The sequence below is a fragment of the Meleagris gallopavo genome, chromosome 5, assembly GCF_000146605.3.
Source record: "Meleagris gallopavo isolate NT-WF06-2002-E0010 breed Aviagen turkey brand Nicholas breeding stock chromosome 5, Turkey_5.1, whole genome shotgun sequence".
Classification (NCBI taxonomy): domain Eukaryota; kingdom Metazoa; phylum Chordata; class Aves; order Galliformes; family Phasianidae; genus Meleagris; species Meleagris gallopavo.
In genome coordinates, this window is record NC_015015.2 from 14,048,542 (window position 1) to 14,066,877 (window position 18,336).

The following is an 18,336-nucleotide window of genomic DNA, read 5'->3' on the forward strand; positions in this document are numbered from 1 at the left end:
TACCTTCTAAACTGTACAGTATGTTTCCACATTTTCCTTGGGGGTTCCTGCAGGTTTTTAGACAAGGTGCTCCACAGGGTTTATAGAACCACTCATGTTTGTCAGGTGGATTGTAGTAATCACAGAACACAGCTGGGACAGAACGAAAAACAAAAACAAGAAATCCTCCAAGTCTCAGACACTGGGAAGGATTTGTTTTCTAATTCTTGCAAACAAGATCCTATTAAGTCACAAATATGTTGAGATACCAAAATTCTGCTCTTCTTTCTCCCCCATGTGCCCAAACATGGAGCACCTCTTTCCTGCGTGCATTTCCAGTGCAATACTTACGGCAGATGGCTGGCGTTCTCCAGTTGATACAGACACCAGCTGTGCTACAGCTTCTTGCATAAGCAGCCACCGAGGTACAAAAGCACTCACAGTCTCCCACACTGTCACAGCCACAGAAGTCAGAAACACAAGATTCATAATACGGTATTGGATTCACCTATCAAAATACCAACAGATCTGTTATCACAGCTATACCTCTTGCTCTACATTTTAATGAAAGGGCTCTGAATTTCTGCCATCCCTGGCAGTTTCTTCAGCAGAACTGTCTGTGACAGTCTGGGCTTGCCATGACAGAGCTAGGATGTTTTACAAGAGGTACTTTTCTATTTTCACCTGTCTGGTAGATGTGGACTTTAAATCTTTTCTTTCTTATTTGTGTACTGGCATTTACAACCAAGTATCTTTCCAAGCATAATTTCTGCAGAATTAAACTACCTGGCTTTGGGCTAGCACAACTATGTAGTGCTTGTGCTTTCTAATTGACAGATAGGGATGAAGTATAAAATGAAATTATATTTTCCACTGAATTTCACATTTCTTGCATTTTAACCTGTGTCAGCATGAGCTAACCAAGAAAATTAGGCCAAGTTCACTCTTTAAGTGACTTACTAAACTGCACTGAAGCCTCACATAGGCATTCTCATTAAGAATTAGCAGGTCTGTTTCAGTTTAAATTAATTTGACATGTCTAAAATAAACAAAATAACTTCTTTCTTTTGGTCATTTGAATAAACTTTCCCAAGGATACTCATAAAAACAGCCCTATGCTGTTATCTCTAGATGTTACAAACTGATACCCAGCTTTTTACGTCTGGTAGCCAACTATTATCTTCTTTGTCCTTGGTTACTCAAAACAGGCAGCACTGTTTCCCCAATGCCAAACAGCAGGATTTAACTGCCACAGCAGTAAGGAAAGGTAGCCCCTGTTCTCATGGATGTTGTGTAATAGCCTTTAATAGTAACAATTTGTGCACAAAAGTGCTGCATAATAGCAACTAATGCCTGGTGTGAAAGTACTGATGATGGGAGAATAGGATTACCTTACTGTGGCACGCTTCAAAGACACTACTCTTAATGATGCTGCAGTGCTTCTGTCCCAAGGCAGATTTGAAAGGCTGATCAGCACACAGGTCCGTCATGTTGATATTGGAGCAGGTGCTTGTTATTTTCCAGCTGTTTCCAAACTCCTGAATGCTCATCTCCACAGACTGCCCTCTGGTTGTGAAGTCATTCCTTGAGCGGCCATCAAAGTCCCCACAAAGGCCACAGACTTTTCCCTGAGTAATATGTGTAGGCGCAGTAAGTGGTTTGGTTATTTTAAATGTAGCCCACTCTTTGACAGAAATAAACTACAGAACAAGCCAAGGAAAAATAGCTGCAAATTTCTAAACAGCCATCAAAATATGTTTTAGAACTGGAAGTGACAAGATCACTCTGTTAGCCCACCAGTACTCAAAATATCTGGCTTTACTTCTAGCTCCCAATATTTTGGAGCATTCCATACCAACTGGACATTGAAACAAAACACGAAGCACGGCCCACTCACTGCTTCTTGCCCACGGGGCTGAACACTTCTCCAAGCCCTGAATTTCAAACTGGGGTTTCAGTTCTGGGTGTCTGACTGAGTTTGAAATTGTAACTCGGTCTGTTCTGCACCTACCTGGAAAGATGGTGTCACATGAACAATAACTGTTGTCTTCTGGTCCCACATGAAGCTCATCCCTTGAGTTGTTTCAATCACAATATAACCTCCTCTGAGATCCACCTTATAATTCTTCTCAGCTCCTGGATCAGTGGCTATCTCCTGAATTCGTCCTTCTAAAAGCCTGATTTCACTGCTCTACAAAGAACAAATATATTGCATGGAAGGAAACCAAATCGAGTAACAGCTCTGGTATTCTGTCTTTTGTCCTTCATCTCATTTTTCTGTAGTTCTTGCACTACATCTTGGCCTATCCCAGGACACGTGAGCAAAAGACAAGACCCACTGAGTTCAATGGGAAACATCTGCCCGTGCATGACAAGTCTTACTTCATGGTCACATAAATTGTCCTCATTTTAGATGAAATCTATTTTGCTGGCACAACAGCTCCTGAGTGCAAGGGTAATTGGGCATGCCAGAACACTCCTTGTCACGCCACCTTGTTTCACCCTACCCTCACGCCCTGCTCTGGGATACATTTCTTTGTTCTTTTGTGTTCACTTTGGGGAAATGCTAAAGCTGAGCTGGAAGGAAGAAACTCTTCCCTCTGTGGTTGACATTTGCCCTGTGCACAAACCATGGCACAGGAGTATGCAATATGGTCTCTAAAAATTTTTTTCCATGCACCACAGATGCACACATATGTACGCAGAGTGCTATTGACCCCCTGCACCTGCCCCCTTCCCTGCAGAAGTATCCAGCCCTGGTAACGCCGACTACCTACACCTTTCTCAGCTAGCTTGCCTTTGCTTTCCAGCTATTTGATTAACATAGGTACTCTATAGCAACAACGGAGCTGGAATATAAGGAGAAAGTATATTTAACTGCTGCAAAATCAAGACTACAGCTCCTCAGTTAGGAATGATTCTAGACAAACCTCAAAAATCAGTGTGATCTTTAGGGAGCAGATGGAGAGTGACTTCCCACAGGCATTGTTCTGAATTACAATTCGGAAGGTGCCAGCATTCATGTTACTGGGACAAAAATCCTTAGAAAAATAAGATAACATTGAATTAGATCTTTTCATGTAATTACTCCAGTCTTAAGCATTTTCAAGAGCTCTAAATACATCAACCTGACTTTTGCTTTTTTATCACAAGTTCACCAAAATTCCAAGCATTTTAGAAGAAGTAGCTGCTGAACTGCTCATACTTATTTGGCCAGGAATTTCAAAGAGAAAAGCTGAGGTAAAAAAATGAGCCTCTCATAACACCAGTCACACCAGTCCTGCACAGCCAGTAAGTTTTAAATACTTTTTTTCTCAATATTAGCAAAAACAACTGTGATTTGGAGATGAGAAAGTGTCTCATTCAGTACTACCTTATTACATGTAATTGTTGTACATGAATTGAGATCCGTATACTAACTTCTACATGCTTTTGATGAAAATAAATAAATAAATAAATAAAATAGAAACAGAATCATTTGAATTGGAAGGGACCCTTAAAGGCCATCTGGTCCAACTCCCCTGCAGTGAACAGGGACACCTACAGCTAGATCAGGATGCTCTGTCAACCTGCTGTCCCTACTGTCACTCTTGAATGATCCAGAGAAACATTAATTTTCAATGCCACATCAATCCCCTCCTTTGCAGATGGTGGATTTACACCAGGAAAGGGCAGCCCAGCCCAGGAGTTAATCATTTAGGATCACACAGTGCCCTCTTGTGTCATTTCTGAGGGTTAATTGCTTTGGTTTTGTATGGAAGATATGTATCTGCTCTGAGTACAAGAGCGGGGGGTTCAGCTCAGCTCACCGGTATTCATTACTTTACATGAGACAGCCCTTGTAGAATCATAGAATCATTTGAGCTGGAAAGGACCCTTAAAGGCCATCTGGTTCAACTACCCTACAATGAACAGGGACACCTGCACTAGATCAGGTGCTCAGAGCTCCTCCAGCCTGACCTTGAGTGCCTCCAGGGATGGGGCATCCACTACCTCTCTGGACAATCTGTTCCTGTGTCTCACTGCCCTTATTGTAAAACACTTCTTCCTCAAATCCAGTCTAAATCTCCCCTCCTTTAGTTTGAAACCATTTTTCCTTGTCTTATCAAATCATTTATCAAATGGAACCCTGCAGTGTAAGCTATGAAGAACACGTGGATAAGAATACAAAAAGTGAGATACCTGAGCTAGGATATAGTCACAGTCTCCCAGGAAATCAAACTTCTCCCCATCAAAGCTCATGTAGTGCCCGTTGCCATACACAGTGCAGGTTCCTTTGCAGGGATTGTCTGTGCAGTTCCACTGCCTTTTGTTACAGGTGCTGGGGATTGAAATGCAAAGGTTCACCATCTTTGTACGAGGTGTGTTTTTTCCTTAACTCCAAACATAGGCTGAATAAATGAAAGTTGAATCCTCTGCAGTGCTTCAAAGTAATTTATTCTGAGACCATGCCATATAATGGACTGCTAATTGCAAAATTCATGTTTTCTACCAAGACACATTGTGTATTTTGATTCTTTTTTTTTTTCTTTTTCTTTTTAAATAGCACTGAAATCATTAAGGCCTCACAGCAGACAGTGGGGATTTAAGATCTAAGTTCAAGATGAAGAACTAGATAATTCAACCATATTTAACATACCTTGCAGCCAGTTCTGTTCCTTATCATGGTGTGCAAACCAACACTACCTCCCACCCTCCCCTGGCAGACTTCACCTCCAGCTGAGGGGCAGCACAGACAGAAAATTTTTGTTGTCGTTCCCTTAGTACAGATACTCTGCAGTTATTTTCCCTGTGTGCGATCTGTTCTCATAAGAAAACAAAGACCTTACTGCAATAAAACCTCTTAATGGCCTCTGGGAGAACAACTGCTTATCAGGGTTTGGCCTCACATGTTAAACGTATTGCTTGTACTACTGATAATCAAAGCAGTGTTTCTGGCTGTTATCTTCTCTTATTTTCTCACTAAATAATGGGTAAGGATTCAAAGAATTCTACCCACCACGATAAATAATATCTATGAGAACTACAGCAGAGTTATACCAGCAGTTGGAACAACTAAAGCATTCATCTGTCTAACTGGGAGATCTGTGCACCCAGAAGAATTGCAGGTTGCTGCAAAATCACTGTGATTCCTCCTTCCTCTACATTCAGCCCTTTTCTGGGAGTGAGCTGAGTCCCACAGAGACAGACTACATTCTTCCTTATACAATGAGCAGCCACAAACCAGCTTGGATGTGGCTGGGATTTCTAAAGCTGGAGTGGAAGCAGTTTGTAAAAAACCATATAAATTCTTCGACATTTGGTACCCATTCCCTTAAATACAGGCTCATGCACTGTGGTGCAGAGAGGGAATGCTCCCTTTCCCTTTTTTTTTTTTTTTTACTTTAGTATGTTTAATGATTCTGACGGTGAAGAGAAAGGTTTCAAAGGCATCCTGCCCCATGGACATATTATGCACTATTTTTAACAGCCTTTGTTATAAAATGAGACTCCTTGGAATAACATACCATGTGTTGCAGTCAACTCTGATGGTTTCACCAGGTTTATAAAAGTGCCCTCCATGGACACATGGGCATTGGTCCTTGGGAATACATCTCCCATTGCCATCCAACACCAGCCCATCGGGACACATGCAGCCAGAGACACATTCTGTGACGTACTGCATATATAAAAACATGATACATGGCAATATATTAATGCACAGAATGTACAGGGAATCAGAAGAAGTGTTTGTGCTGGACTTCAAACTTTTTAGATTGCCTTTTCAAAATCTTACGTGCCAGTAAGTTAGTAACAATCAGGCTACAGGCGTCACAGCTAGGTGAGCAGCTGCAGCTGCTGTCTTATCAGTGGGGTGACAGGTCTTGTGAACAGTGTAATCTGTTACTGCCAGCATTTGTTTAGGACAATCACACATGCACAATCATGTTGTCCCACACTCGTGACAGAAGGTGAAGCCCTTACACAGTGCATGTCCTGCGTCTTACAGCTCTTCTGACACTCTGATCCAATGGCACCAGGACCCGCCGAGCTGCAGTTGAAGTAGTACATAGGAGCTGGGCAATCTATGGGATGAAGAACATCGTAGGAGGGTCATTTGGTGAAAGTGATAAGGATGTCATCAGCCCCTCTGTGTGGCTGAGTTGAGCATTTCAGAGGGCAGCATATGTCTCTCATTTACAGTTTCTATTAGATTTCCATTCTGTCTACCAACAGGATAAAGGAAGCAGACAGCCTCTGAGCTTGGGGAAATATCATCTTTTAAAGAATTCAGCAACTCTGGGGACATTTTTATAAAGACAACTGTTACCAATAACTCACACATTATAGGGAGAAAGTAAAAAATGTGCAGAAGACTAAAATGCTTCAGAAAGCAAGAGATGTACAGAGAAACATTATAAACACTAGCTGACACTATAATGCTATTATTTAACAAAATCTTACCTTTTACCAGGACAGTTTCTCCAATGCAGTCTAATCTTCCTTGAATGCACTTGCTAAAGAGATTCCATAAAATTAAACACATCAGCTCTTCACATTTATCTCTCTCACTAGAGAGAAAGCCTCTGCAAAGCTTTGCTAGTAACACAAATAACAAATTCCAGCAAAATTAATATTTGGTACAGATGTGAATTGCCATCCCCAGAAGGAAGATCTAAACATGAAATTCTTTCCTTTTATCTGCCACTAGTTTAGTGTATATCTTTCCTAAATCAAGAGTTTCCTCAGCATTTCTCTTCCACTCTGTGAGATGGGAGTAATACCTTCTTAAGAGGACACCTAAATTACTAAGCGAATTTGCATCTACAAAGCAGTCAAAAATTTTCAGAGAAAAATCCAAGAGTTGGAAGAGAGAGAGAGAAAACAGACATCTAAAGATAAAAATACATTGTTTGCAGAATTCAGCCCTCTCCTGATATTTGTTTGCATTTATTTGCTGGCCTGAGCTGGTTGAAAATGAGGGAAAGGCAGTTGTTTTGCACTGGAGACGCAAGAGAATTACTTTACCTTTGGTATTCACCTCCCTAGTTTTCTCCTTATGTTTAAAAACTGAGATTTTGCTTTTTTCCGTTGGGCAACAATTTTTTAACAGCTTGCAGGATGATGGTAGGGGGATGTTTTTGACTCCTTTTCATCACAAAGCCAGAAACTCCCCTCTCAAAGCCCCCTATCTTGCTCCCGCTGTAAATGAATGGTTTTTTACACAACAGTGAACTTTGCATAGAGATAGGTCACAAACACTACATGTTTTAAGGTTCTTGTTTGCTAGCTGGAATATAGGATCTTAATCATCACTGTGGCTGCCAGTCCTGCCAGGGGATCATTTGCTTTGGTAAAATCAAGCAGAAATTAATCATGATTCTTTACAGTAAAACGACCACATTCAAGGATTAAAGCAGGGACTTCCCCAACAAGCCCAAGTATTCAACCTTTGCATCATTAGTGCAGCTTACCACAACAGCTTGTCTTCCTGAAAAGAGTTGCCAGGCTGAACAATCTTGCCTTTGTAGTAGCAGGGACAGTCATCGGGAGTCACACATTCCTCCTCATCATTGAGGTAGGTCCCTTCAGGGCAACCACAGCCCTCCATAGGAGCAATCTGAACTTTACACAGCGGATCAGCTTCATCAAGCGAGCGGCAAGACTGGTTGCAGTACTTCACGCTATAGTTATAAACCATAGTCTCAGGACACTCCTCTGAGGGATCTTTGCAAGAGAAATAAAATGGATGTATGGCCTTCTCTGTGCAATCATCATTCATGCTGTTAATGCAGCTCTCTGCAGGTTGAGATCCATAAATGTACATTTTCCTAACCAGAACACCTTGTCTCCCAGTGGTCTGGGAGAAGCCTGCTCATAAGCCTGCGTAAAACTAGGTGAGATTGAATTCTGAAATACCCAACAGGGTATATCTTGACTGAATAAGAGTCAGTGTCATTTTGTATTTGTAAAATTTACAATTCCATCTTATTTCAAGAATTGAAGCCAGTAACTTCTCACTTCCCCATGTAGATAAAAATGAGTTTTCTCTCCCTAACTAATGATTTATTCGGGTAGGAAAAAAAAAAAAGGAAGAATTGAGCTATTTTATAGGGTTAACTTTGGGCATTAAATGGGCAGTGATAAGGAACTTGCTAATCATTTGATGTTACCTCTTTTTTTTATCCTTTAAAGAAATGAGAAACCAAATTTTTAAGCACCCTGTTGGGTGGATCAAACAGTTAAATACTAAAAATCTATAGATCTCAACTAAACCTGTAAGACAATGAAAAGCTGATTAATCTTTGTGCACTAACAAAAAATATTAACTTCAAAACTTTGCCATAAAATCTGCAGTAGGGATCAGTAGGATCAAGTTGTGTAAGGAAATATCAGGAATGTGACTTTCAAGAAGTGCTGACATCCAGATTCTTCTGAAATTCAATGAGAACTGGGGACCTAATCCTCTTGGACCTCTTTTTGACTCAGATCCCCAAAGATAAAACCCATTGCTTTGTTTTTCAGACATGCACAGAGGTACCAGAAGGTACAGGAGGGTTGCTTATGGGGAACTGCACTAATCTTTGCAGCAGTATTATCACCATATCAGCCATAGGCTCCATGCTTAAACAAAGCTCTGTATGGTTTTCCAGTCAATGACCATTGTATGCTTTCTTAGATTAGTTTGTGTGCCAGGTGTGTGTACACATGGAAAACCACCTCCACCAACAAAAGCCAGTTTGGTTTCCTGCTCTCAGCTGGAGCAGGCATGATATCCCATGTGTCAGTTAGGCAGGCCACATTTTCATATTTCATAGGAGTGCTATGAGGATGCAGCAAATCACGATAGGTCAAGTAAGAAAGATACTAATAAAGTCCTTGAACTCAAGTTTATAACACAGTCCATCTGATATACCAAAAGATTTATCTGAATGGGTGTTTCAATTATTAATTATTAATAATATATTTTCTAACAAATGTGTCTCCTTTCTCCTTTTAATTATTTGGTGGGAAAAGACCAATTTTGGTAAAGCTAGATCTGGTAAGAAAAAGGTTATTTGGTCACAGTACCCACAGTCACAGATTTGTAATCTTAGATTATGTGGGTATCACAACTGGAGGCATAAGTGCATAGCACATGAGCATACCAAAGATAGTTTCAAGGCAGCTTGTACAAGGAGAACAGTGATGTGATTTAGAAGAGACTACTAATCCCAGAAACGAGTAGCTCAGCTAGTGGTTTATGTTTCTGCCTTCCATTGGCTAGTGGGGTTTTCTTTTTCATACGCTCTACTGACTGCACTGCAGCCACCCTGTGCAACATAACCTATCTCAGATGGTGCCTGCAGTGCAGCACAGCTGCACACAACTGTAGGAGCTGAAAGACCCTTCCCACCTGCCACCAGGGGACAGAGCACTGAGAGTGACTGTTCTGGCCCATTTACTTCTTCACTCCTGAATAGCACAACCTTCAATCTTATCACAGGCATGTTCCCAAAAGATTATTTCCTCTTAAAAAAAAAGGAACTAAAATGATCATGATGATTAGAACTTTTCTAAAGGTTACTGCACTGTTTGAGTTAATATTGCCTATTGTGTCATGAGTCAGGTTTCAGACCCATGCTGCAGAATTGTCTTGCTTTGGTGTGCAGTGTGTCAGTAATTCTATCTTGACAACAAATCTCTCCACAGACAGGGACTGGCTAGTGCGTAAGTCTGCATGACTCTAAGATAACATGCTGTAGATTGCACTGTGTTCCCTTATAATTATTTCAGCACAGGCTTGTTAAATTGTTCTTACTCCAATCTTCCATGCCTTCTACAAAGCACCAGCTGCATTGTTTCTATTAAACATTCCACTTGGCCTCTAACTCAGGTAATAAAATATATCATAGCTGCATAAAAATCGTTCTTGTTTTCTTTCTTATTCAGATAAGTTATTAAGAAACCCATACATTTATTTTCGTGTTGAAACAGATAAATCTCATTTGAACTATCTGATAATTAATAGAAAAATGGAAAATTTCATACTAAAATTCAGAAACTACAACTCATGAGTTTTACTCTCAGCTCCGATAGCATCCCATAATAAATTCTGGCAGTACTATATAAATAGATATTTATTTGTGGACTCCTAATCTAGGATTTACTGACTATGTATATGCTCAAATATACACTTACATTCCAAGAAACTTTTATTTACTCTTAAATAGTCCTGAGATGAATATACTTTTCAACACTTTCATGTTCTCAGAAAAAAAAGCAACATGTATTTATTAAAAGTCAGGTTATGACTTGAAAAAATGCAATGAATGAGGATACCGTGTGCATGGCCAATGTCTGAGACAGAAAAGTTGAGAAAATCTGTCAGGATTACAATGCATTGGGAGGCCCATGGATCCAATATTAATCTGTGACTCCTTGTTGTGATTCAATACAGAACTCACTTGATGTGATATGCAAGGAGCATGCATCCTAAGAGCCTTCTCGTGAAGTGATATTGTCAGATAGAGGTTTTTAAAGAGCTTATATGTGCTTATTCTGTTTTTCGAAGATCTATGAGCTTGACTGAGCTCAGAAGCTGCAAGCTGCCACAGACTGCAATCTGAAGATGTTCCCCTACATCCCCACTCAAGACATTATAGGATGCATACCACAGATCCCCTGCCTCCAGCCCTTAAGGGTCATGCCTGCTGCAGCACAGTCTCTGGAGTAAGTAGAGAGCACACTACACAGTGCAACTTCACTCTTCTCAGCATTACAGGTGTCGTACATACATCTCTAGGGGACAGAAAAGGACATGGGTATTATGCCTGGTTCACAGAAAGAGCAAGGAAATATTCAGCAATTTAATGGGGTAAAGAGTAAGCCACAGTTATCTGACTTACAGGTATCTGAAGACACATTAAATCTTATGTAAAATTTCAGGCTCAGGTATTTTCTCAGTAAGCTGTATCTCACACAAACCCTACACGAATTTTCTGCAGTTTTTGCAGGAACTGCTTTACTATGCACAGAAATGTAGGAACTTGCTAGCTCATCAGTATCGTTATACAGCTGAGCACTATGAGCTGTTATGGGCAACTTCCTGCATTTTAAATACAAATAGAGTAACATCCTTCCACAGTAATAAATGGAATATGAACATTGTAAAAGTAGTATATATTCTCCCACTGGACGTCAATTTTAAATGAAATCATGAGATCAAAACCTCTTGGCTTGATTCCAAACAGAAACACTGATTTATCTTTTCAAAGACAGAACAGTTTTCAAAAGCAGCAAACCCCATTTTACTTATTTTTCTTCAGGATCATGCAACAGGGCTGTCAGTGATGGCAGTGCTGCTCATGGGAGTCAGTCACTTAATCAGTATTTTCAGGACAGCAGGCAAAAAGACCCACTGTATCTTGCATAAACTCTCACTTTATTTTTCTCATCAGCATCAGTGAACTCCTTTGCAAATTCACATTACTATAATTCATTTAACTCTCAAAGACCAGACCACCTCCCTGGCAGATCAGCTTCTGGACGAGAACAAACCACTGATTTACACTGCTGTCTTACCTTGATATACACAGAAGGGTCAACAACAGAATGGCAGGCAGCAAATGTACTGCTTGTATTAGACAGAAGAGCGCACCAATGTTGGGCAAATTTTTCTGAATGGGAAAAAATATTGTCCACAGTTACTTAAACCAAATTACTACTTGAATTTGTTTTCTTACAAGTTAACACACACTCCTAGAATGTCCTGAAGTGTTCCAATGATGCTGGAAGGAAATAATGGGCATAAACAGAGTGAACAGTCATTTTCCTGAAATAAAGGTTTCATCCTTATGAATGCTAACACTATTACAATGGATGGATTTACAAAGCATCTGACAAGAAACCTCCCCATTTTCATTGTTTTCCATTAAACTTGTCTAATTCTTCATGAAATACACAAAGCATATCATAATAAGTGAGATTTTACTATATAAATGATAATACCTAGGAGACTACACTGTAAATTTTATATATATTCAAATCCAGTCAAAATGAGAAGCTGAACAGGCACCTGGTACAGTACAGTGACTGCTGAAGTCAGTAGTGATGATAACTTATTAAGCCCAGCACAGCTGTAGCAACCTAGGTTGGAATATTGGCCCCAAATACTGACAACCAATTATGCTCTGCCTTAAGCCTAAATTGCTCTCATTGATGCTGTGTGTGCTTTTCAAGTCCTCAGCAAAGAAAGTGCTGGCCCTTTTTCCAGAACTGTGTATTTTGTTTTGTTTTGTTTTGTTTTTTAAAAAAACAAAGCTGTCACCTTAGATGCTCACAGAAAGCAACGTGTTCTCTCTAGAAATAGCCTCAAAGGCAGAGACAGTTGATGTTTGTGAGACTTCTAAAGCTTTTTCAGTTATTCATCACATGAAAATTATTTAGCACTGATAACTCAGGGATGAAAAGCCTGCTACCTTTATCCACGCTGTTTGAACAAGGATCTTCAAAGCTGTCCTCGACATCAAAACAGCTGGCTCTGGTTTTCCAAGAATTACCAAAAGCGGCAGCTGAATCTTCTACAGCTCCAGTGGCTGTTCTGAAATCGTCAGTCTGGATGTTATTGAAATTGCCGCAAAGACCTTGAGTGTGTGGCAGTGGGGATAAAAAAAAAAAAGAGGAAGAAGAAGAGGAGGAAGAAGAAGAAATCATAATACAAGTGGAAAAAGCAATGGCTTCAAGATAAACACCCTTATGTCTATAATGGTGCTTGCCTGAAAGAAGCTCATTTTCCTGATGTCCCCACAAATCAGACAGGACCATGTCTTTAGTGAATAATGTTATTTCCTGTATTACAGTAGCACTTAGTGAAAGCACAGAAATTGGAAGCTGCATAAATATGCTTTCAGTAATCACTAGCAGGCAGAGAAGTCCCTTCTCCAAAATTTACAGTCGAAGAAAATGGCAAAAACAAACCAAAATGAGTTGGAGAGATCAGACTTTATCCAATCACACAGATAGGAAATAGAGACACAAAAAGCTTAAATGATGTTAACAGGAAATTGGCAAAACTGAGAACACTGCCTGTATCTCACAAGACTCTGATGATAGCATGCTTTTACATATAGAGTCCAAAAGGTCTGCACACACTAACCATCACAGAGTTTATTTTCAGCAAATTGAAGGTTTTGGCCATCTTTTGTTGCAGAAAGGTATAGATTTAATCACGGGTTCTAACATAAAAAAGTGAATATAAAATCAAATATTTTGCTCACTTAAAGTTATAGATAAGCAGCTACAAGTTGGTAAAGAGTGAACTGAAAGGATATGATAGTTCCTACCAGATGTGCGATTCTGATAAGAATGATCAACTGTTATGGAGAGCTGCATCACAGGTTTCATTTGCACTTGAAACTGTATTCCAGCTGTGCTCAAGATTTTGATGAAAAATGTTGAGGGTCTGAAGATGGTGATGCCATCTAGAGAGGAAAAAAGTGAAATGAGAAAAAAAGTACTTCACAAACCTTTATGAGTCTGAGAAAACAGGAATTCCCTTTTACCAACACATTCAGTGTAACACAGGCATCTCCCAGGGAGTCCCAGACTGCATCCACCTAAATCAGTGACCTTATAATGAGCAGGATCGGGTTCTTCAGAGAGAGGAGCAGGAATCAAACTGTAAATTGATGTAGGTTATCCTGAGAGAGTAGTAGAAAAAGACATTTACCTTTGCTTACTGGAAGTTTCACAATGAAATTGTTCATGTAGATATTTCCACAGGAACAGATTTTTATAGTCTGTAGCGAAAAAGAAAAAAGCCCGTGGAAACGAATGCACATGAGACAGACAGTAGCAACCAGACAAGCTTCCTTAAGCATTAAGAAGCAATGTCTTCAGAATATGGTTACCTCTGGGGCAAATATAACTCAATGTCTGGATTCCATGCAATGGCGCAGAACAAATCTGTAGACTAATACAAAATGAAAAACCCTCTCCACAGGAGATAATTGCTTGGATAATTGCTCTTGCATATCTAAAAAGTTAGCTATCTTTTTGAGAATTGATCTCAAGTTGCTACTTACAGGTTCCAATCCATCTCACTGGATACGTGACATACCTAATACTTCATTTCTTGCACTGGGGAAAACCTCAGGAATCAAAATTTTTGTAAAAACACTTGGGTCCTGTACAAATCTGTCCTTCAAAAAGAAGTGAATGAAAACTTTGAAGTTAAGGAAAAGACGGGAAAAACTAACAAGGATAATTTTGAGCCATTCACCTCTAAAGAAAATGGAAAAGCCAGAATCAAAAAAACTGGAAAGAAAATAACTCCTGTAGAACAAAACTAATAAACACATGCACTGCATCATCCGCTGCTATTAATCTTGCAGTCTCAGGACTGTAGCAGACCAAAAAGAGTCCACGGTATTAGAGAAGAACATAAAGGAACTCTGTGAACCTAAATAAAAGTGACATTCTGTGTGCCAGCTAAAGCAAGTTACTTACTGTTCTTCCTAGTGTGACTAAGACATTCTTTAAGCAAGTCATTGTCTTTGATGTCCCACACTGGATGATCTCTCCAATCACCACAAATGTGTCATCGGTGTTCTGAAAACAGGTGAGAAAAGGGATGTGCAGAAACCATTAGCATGCTAGAAAAAAGGAAAAAAATACATCTCTGAACGGCTAAAATGTAAGAATGAAAGATCTGGGGCATTTAATTTCTAACTGCAAGTTGCTGAATTTCACTTCCAAACCCAATAATGTTCACTGCCTTTCCCCTTTACTTTTTCCTTGCATCAAGCTGGGTGGATAGTGTATGTGCTGAGTCACATAGTAGTCATTTTTTTGTGAAGCAATCAGCTCATCCACTTCATTTCTACAGTCACACATGAAGAAAGCTTCAAGAGAAATGCTTTAATCTACATTAATATATCCAGTAAGAAAACGAATTCGTCAAAAAAAAAAAAAAAAGAGATGTAGAACTGTGTTGAAAATGCAAAAGCTTGACGGTTAGCATCACAGTTGAACTGTAGTCCACTGCAAACAGAAAAATGTGAGTGTGTATTGAAGTGCATTGCTGGACTGAGGCCATTTCATCAAACGAAGTCATACTGAGCTCCAGCACAGCTTAATGCTTCATGTTACTCTAGAGATTTAGGAGTGAAATGGGAGATTGTTCATACCTTAGCTAAGACGTAATGGCAGTTACCATGAAAACTGAACCTCTTATTATCAAATGTTGTTATGTGGAATCCTCCATCTATACTGCAGCTTCCAGAACAAGGCAGAGAGATACAGCTCCAGTGGCCCCCTTTGCACGTACTGTACAAAAAACAAAAATGAGTAGTTAGAATAAATATAGCTGCAAAAGAGCAAAGGTTGAGATCTATATCTGATCAGTTCCTCTTTCTTTGTCTCATCAGCTGCTTGTTTTTCAGCTGCTTATTAAATCCCTGAGGGAGAAAGATTTTATATTAAGACCTAACTTGTCTGTCAGTGTGAGTTAATTGCACTGGGCTTCATGCCATATCCTGACACTGAGTTGGTCAAATAAGAAATATTTTACAAGGCCTAAATTGCTGACTTAACTTTTTAAAAGAAATAACCTCTTCAAACAGGATCTTGTATCACTTCACGCTATTGATGATTCAGCAAGTTGCTGTTGCAAACTTTCAGAGGCAAGCAGATGTAAAAATTAGAGCTGCAAGAGGAGACCAGCCAGGTCATGTTCAGGTTTTGTGAAGGCTGAGCCTGCAGCTATATGGAAACCACTCAGAGCCCTTCAAAACTCGGGCTTTGGGGAGTGTTTCCTGCCTTTGAGAATGGGGTAGGAAATAGTTAATCCAAAGGGATTTGCAGAACATCCGCTCTATCCAGCTATGTACCACAGAGTAATTCTTTGAGATCCAAGCTTTGGAACAGCCCTTTAGAGATCTAGCAGTGGTTGGAAAATTACTCATTAGCGTGGAATTGCTACACTTTAGAGGCCAATGCTTCTAAACTAATAGCAAAGAGTCTCATTTTTCTGCATTTTGGTATCCCAGGCTTAACACTTGCTGACAACTCCAAGTGAGAGTGATAGCAATGGTGGTTGAGGGTTGCCTCAAAGTTTTTCCAAATGCTGTTGCTATTCAGATCCCAGTTTTTGAATTAGTGCCATGATTACTTAGGATGTTAGGAACAGTAAAAAGGATTAAGGAACAGAATGCAACTAATCTATGCTCTCCAATAACTGCCTCTATCTTGTTAGTGCAGTCAAGTTCACAACAGTACCAGTTTTGGCAAGGAGTGGAGTAAGTCCCTCCAGATGAGTAGACTTTGCCTTGAAACATACAGGGACAGCTGTCTCTGGGAACACATTTTTTGCCACCGAGGTCATCAAGGATAGTTCCTGTTCAGACACATTGGTTGGTTAATACTTCTTAGTAAGTCTGGGAAACACCGTGAAGGAAGGTCAAAACAAAGAAAAAAACCTTGTATCATTTCTACAGATAAATGAGTGGGGCATGTTTTATCAAAAGTAACACACCAGGCCCTCTCAGGCATTAACTGATGTGAAAGAATTCTCACTAGAGTTCAGATGAAAGCAACATAAGATAGAATATCCCAAAGAATGTCCCTGTGCGTTACTGGAGTTCTACACAATGAGCAGGATTACCAAGTGCCAGTCAGCCAGTTTCCATCCATTTCTAATAGTGAAACTAACAGATCAAACCTCAACTTCTCCATGTGCGAGATTGCTCATGAATGAACATGCCAATGCATTTATTTTACATATGACACAACTTACAGCAAGCCTTGTTCTCCATTAGGCTACACATACACATAGACTTGTAACTGGGAGGCACTTCATCAGACATCCTCACCTATACCTCTACTAACTAGAAAACTCCTCTCCTTTTTCCACAACTTTTGAAAAAACCTCCTTTCTGCCCCCTTCTCCAGCATCAGGATCTTGAATCTTTAGAGATTTGGTTCTTCCAAATCCAGCTGGACACTTTCCTGTGCCACCTACTGTAGGGAACTTGCTTTAGCAGGGGCTTGGACTCTATGATTGCTGGAGGTCCCTTTCAAATCCTATGATTCCGTGGTTCTGTGATTCTGTGAAGAAGGAAGTTGTTAAATTATACTAGAAGAAACAGTTTATTCACTGATTTTAGTGTAAAATCATAAAGGAAAAAAAAAACAGCCCACACTGAAAAGAAATATTCTCCGTCTTTGTCCCTTGCTGTGTGGCCGATTGGAAGAAGCAAAGTGCCTTACCAGGGGGACAGAAGCAACCATCTGTACATGGGGCTTTGCATATCTTGCTCCTTTCTGGGTCAGTGCAGGTGTCAGCACAGGAGTTTCCACATTCCATGTACTCCATGTTGCTTGGGCATTCCTGATCTGCAAAACCAAAGAAAAATGTGGTATGTTAATGATGAATTTACGAACACTTAAAAATCATTGCATCACTGCCCAACTCCTTCTTCCTCCCTTCCCCCAAATCTTGGTTGCAAAACTTTCTGGCCAGATGTGTCATGTCTTGTTACCCTCTAAAGGGATGTCTTACAATTGCTTTTACTTAATCTTTGGAAAAAATAATAATCATGTTGGGAAGTATTAGTTATGAAGCATTATTTAACTAACTCAAGGTTGGCTGAAGTCGTGATACCAACAAAAGACATCAGGAGTTGCAATAACTTATTTTTATTTAGGCCTCAAGCAACTCTCATTCTGGCATTAATCTTCCACCCTTTTCCACAACAGCTATTTGGAAGAACTACCTGTAGTCTTCACCCCAGATTGACAGGGATTTCCTGCTCAGTAGCTGCAACTACTGAGTAGGAAAGCAAAGGAGCAGCTAAGAACAGGCATGGCAAAACTCAAAAAAGAACTGAAAAAAAGGAGAAGAAAGATGCTAAGATACAGTTATTTTACTGTATTATTTTTATAATATATATATTATATATATATTATATATATAATTATTACAGTAATTGTTGAGCAAAATCAAGTTAAACTTGTTGAAGCTTTTCCGTTAACAACATTTCTGTCAAAGTACTTCTACAGATTGAGTCAATGTAGTTGAAGGAGCTCCTATCTTTGCTCTGCTGGTATTAGGATTCATGCATATATGTCCAACATCCTAACCTCCAGAGCAATACTACTTACAGCAAAGCTCTTTGGTTCTCCATTCCCCAGGGTCTCCCTTGCTGAGGACACAGTCTCGAGAGTATTGGTTTAAAGTGCTGCATATGCAGCTGGAAACCAAATCAGAATAAGAAGAATTAACCACACAGTTGCACATATCCTCAGTGCAGGTAGCTACATAATCATCAAAAGCAACCACTTTGGGGCAGTTTCCAAATCGAGACAGAAGTTTCTTGCACATTTTTTTCTGAGGGA

At 39.8% G+C, this 18,336-nt stretch overlaps 2 protein-coding genes across 2 annotated transcripts in view; both read right to left on the reverse strand.

Moving 5' to 3' along the window:
- Positions 1 to 18,336, reverse strand: part of MUC5AC (mucin 5AC, oligomeric mucus/gel-forming) — a 217,213-nt gene that overhangs the window by 121,229 nt on the left and 77,648 nt on the right. The window contains exons 55-59 of the mRNA XM_010711134.3: positions 7,434 to 7,686; positions 4,162 to 4,300; positions 1,991 to 2,170; positions 1,371 to 1,679; positions 331 to 487 (exon numbers count right to left, since the gene is read on the reverse strand). Coding sequence (XP_010709436.2) covers positions 331 to 487; positions 1,371 to 1,679; positions 1,991 to 2,170; positions 4,162 to 4,300; positions 7,434 to 7,686 — 1,038 coding nt within the window. The remainder of the gene's footprint in view (positions 1 to 330; positions 488 to 1,370; positions 1,680 to 1,990; positions 2,171 to 4,161; positions 4,301 to 7,433; positions 7,687 to 18,336) is intronic.
- The window catches only part of MUC2 (mucin 2, oligomeric mucus/gel-forming), a 41,252-nt gene that overhangs the window by 15,939 nt on the left and 6,977 nt on the right, over positions 1 to 18,336 (reverse strand). Inside the window, exons 6-25 of the mRNA XM_010711133.3 lie at positions 18,103 to 18,328; positions 17,209 to 17,334; positions 16,219 to 16,336; positions 15,129 to 15,267; positions 14,449 to 14,550; positions 13,670 to 13,739; positions 13,284 to 13,421; positions 12,420 to 12,584; positions 11,524 to 11,618; positions 10,614 to 10,740; positions 7,434 to 7,686; positions 6,424 to 6,476; positions 5,944 to 6,044; positions 5,487 to 5,638; positions 4,162 to 4,300; positions 2,910 to 3,020; positions 1,991 to 2,170; positions 1,371 to 1,607; positions 331 to 487; positions 4 to 132 (exon numbers count right to left, since the gene is read on the reverse strand). Of these exons, the coding sequence (XP_010709435.1) occupies positions 4 to 132; positions 331 to 487; positions 1,371 to 1,607; positions 1,991 to 2,170; positions 2,910 to 3,020; positions 4,162 to 4,300; positions 5,487 to 5,638; positions 5,944 to 6,044; positions 6,424 to 6,476; positions 7,434 to 7,686; positions 10,614 to 10,740; positions 11,524 to 11,618; positions 12,420 to 12,584; positions 13,284 to 13,421; positions 13,670 to 13,739; positions 14,449 to 14,550; positions 15,129 to 15,267; positions 16,219 to 16,336; positions 17,209 to 17,334; positions 18,103 to 18,328 (2,818 nt within the window). The remainder of the gene's footprint in view (positions 1 to 3; positions 133 to 330; positions 488 to 1,370; positions 1,608 to 1,990; positions 2,171 to 2,909; positions 3,021 to 4,161; positions 4,301 to 5,486; positions 5,639 to 5,943; positions 6,045 to 6,423; positions 6,477 to 7,433; positions 7,687 to 10,613; positions 10,741 to 11,523; positions 11,619 to 12,419; positions 12,585 to 13,283; positions 13,422 to 13,669; positions 13,740 to 14,448; positions 14,551 to 15,128; positions 15,268 to 16,218; positions 16,337 to 17,208; positions 17,335 to 18,102; positions 18,329 to 18,336) is intronic.